At 43.6% G+C, this 1,698-nt stretch overlaps 1 protein-coding gene across 3 annotated transcripts in view; it reads left to right on the forward strand.

Annotated features, from left to right (window-relative positions):
- The window catches only part of unc5cb (unc-5 netrin receptor Cb), a 120,187-nt gene that overhangs the window by 108,009 nt on the left and 10,480 nt on the right, over positions 1-1,698 (forward strand). For all 3 annotated transcript variants that reach the window (XM_032540373.1, XM_032540374.1, XM_032540375.1), the window contains one exon: positions 70-241. In XM_032540373.1, coding sequence (XP_032396264.1) covers positions 70-241 — 172 coding nt within the window. The remainder of the gene's footprint in view (positions 1-69; positions 242-1,698) is intronic.

Genomic DNA, 1,698 nt, shown 5'->3' on the forward strand with positions numbered 1-1,698 from the left:
TGTGTGTGTGTGTGTGTGTGTTTGTGTGTTTGAATGTATGTATGTGTGTTATTTTCTGTGCACCTCCAGGCCCTCGGTGGAAGATGGCCAAACAGTGCTGAGCCCTGTGGTGAGCTGTGGGCCCCCCGGGGCCTTGTTGACTCGGCCCCTCATCATCACCATGCACCACTGTGCTGTGTTTGACGGTCAACAGGATTGGCTGATCCAGCTCAAGAGCCAGTCACAGCAGAACCATTGGGAGGTGAGATGTGAGATGAAAAACTGTGCAACAGACTTCTTATGTGTGTCACCACAGTCCAAGTTTGAAAATGTGCTTCTGGCAGTCATGTAAAGCTGTACAAATTAGTTATACCATCTAGAATAGTATTAAATTGTCACTGCAACTGGTTGGTAGAAAATTCTACTCATCAAAGAACGAAGGGGAAGGTACCATGATGAAATGGCTCTGGACGATAGATAGCATGGAGTAGGTGAAGGGGATCAACTCCCCCTGCTTTGTTTGTGCAGCACAGCACTCAGGGCAAACCTCTGTTGCAACCAGGTGCTGAAATAGTAAACCTCTGATAGCAGCAGGGAACTGTTTTTCCCCAGACTGTTTTCTTGTACCTTTTATGAATGACTATTTTTGTTTAGGTGCGCCGTTGTGTGGGGTGTGTTTTTATGTTTTTGGAAGCCCTGTGCCTGCAGGCTCCATCCTAAACAGAGCTGATGATGATAAGTTGGGTTGCTGAGGGCAGCAGTGTGAATGTGTACCACCTATCCCCTTATTCCTTCTCTTCCTAATTTTTTCTCTGTCTCACACACACACGCACACACGCACGCGCACCCGCGCACACACACAAACACACACACACACACATACACACAGTACAAATACCACAAATAGATCATTTTTTAGAGAAACTATGCTTCCACCCCATCACAAAAAGCTGCTTTAAACGTTTTACATACGGTCCAGTTTTAATCTCTCTCCTGAGAAATCTGTCAGTACACCTCAGATAATAATATGACAGACCTTGTTGTAGGTAGTTATTATCGTCTTTTATTTATCTGCCAAGAGAGCATTTCTGGCTAAGCTTTCCTTCCATGTTGTTTTTAATGAAATCTCACAGGCAGTTTGCTGAGACCTTTTACTAAAGTGTAAGGTGCTTAACATATAAAAACGAACCATAATCATTAATATAGCAGCAGTGCCTAACATGAGCAGAAGGAAAAGCAGTAGAAAGGCACAAAGAATTTTGGTTTTATGGGCTAATGGTCTAAATTAGTAAGATATAAATTGAGAGTGGGCACTGCTCTTGGGGAGGGTATTTAGGAAAATGTTGAAGCACTAATTGTAGTCCATGCAGGCATACTGTACAGTCCAGTCATAATGAAACTACAGTACTTAGCACCAGCCAATATTTAATATATGGCCCTCTGTCAGCTCATTATTGAGTAGTGGCTTGAATAACACCACTTTCAGGAAGTCTTTGCACAATATCTACTGCTGATGTGGCGATATGACTTATGGAGCAGAGAAAAACTGCCAGACTGGCCCCACATGACATTGTGACATTGATGAATTACTCGGAGGGCAGCCAATAAAGCCCAGTGCAAACAGAGTCTTTTTAAGGAAGAAATAACTATTGATCAAGGGTGACATTGGGGGGTCCAAGTGTGTGTGTGTGTGTGTGTGTGTGTGTGTGTGTGTGTGTG

Source organism: Etheostoma spectabile, chromosome 16 (assembly GCF_008692095.1).
Source record: "Etheostoma spectabile isolate EspeVRDwgs_2016 chromosome 16, UIUC_Espe_1.0, whole genome shotgun sequence".
Lineage (NCBI taxonomy): Eukaryota > Metazoa > Chordata > Actinopteri > Perciformes > Percidae > Etheostoma > Etheostoma spectabile.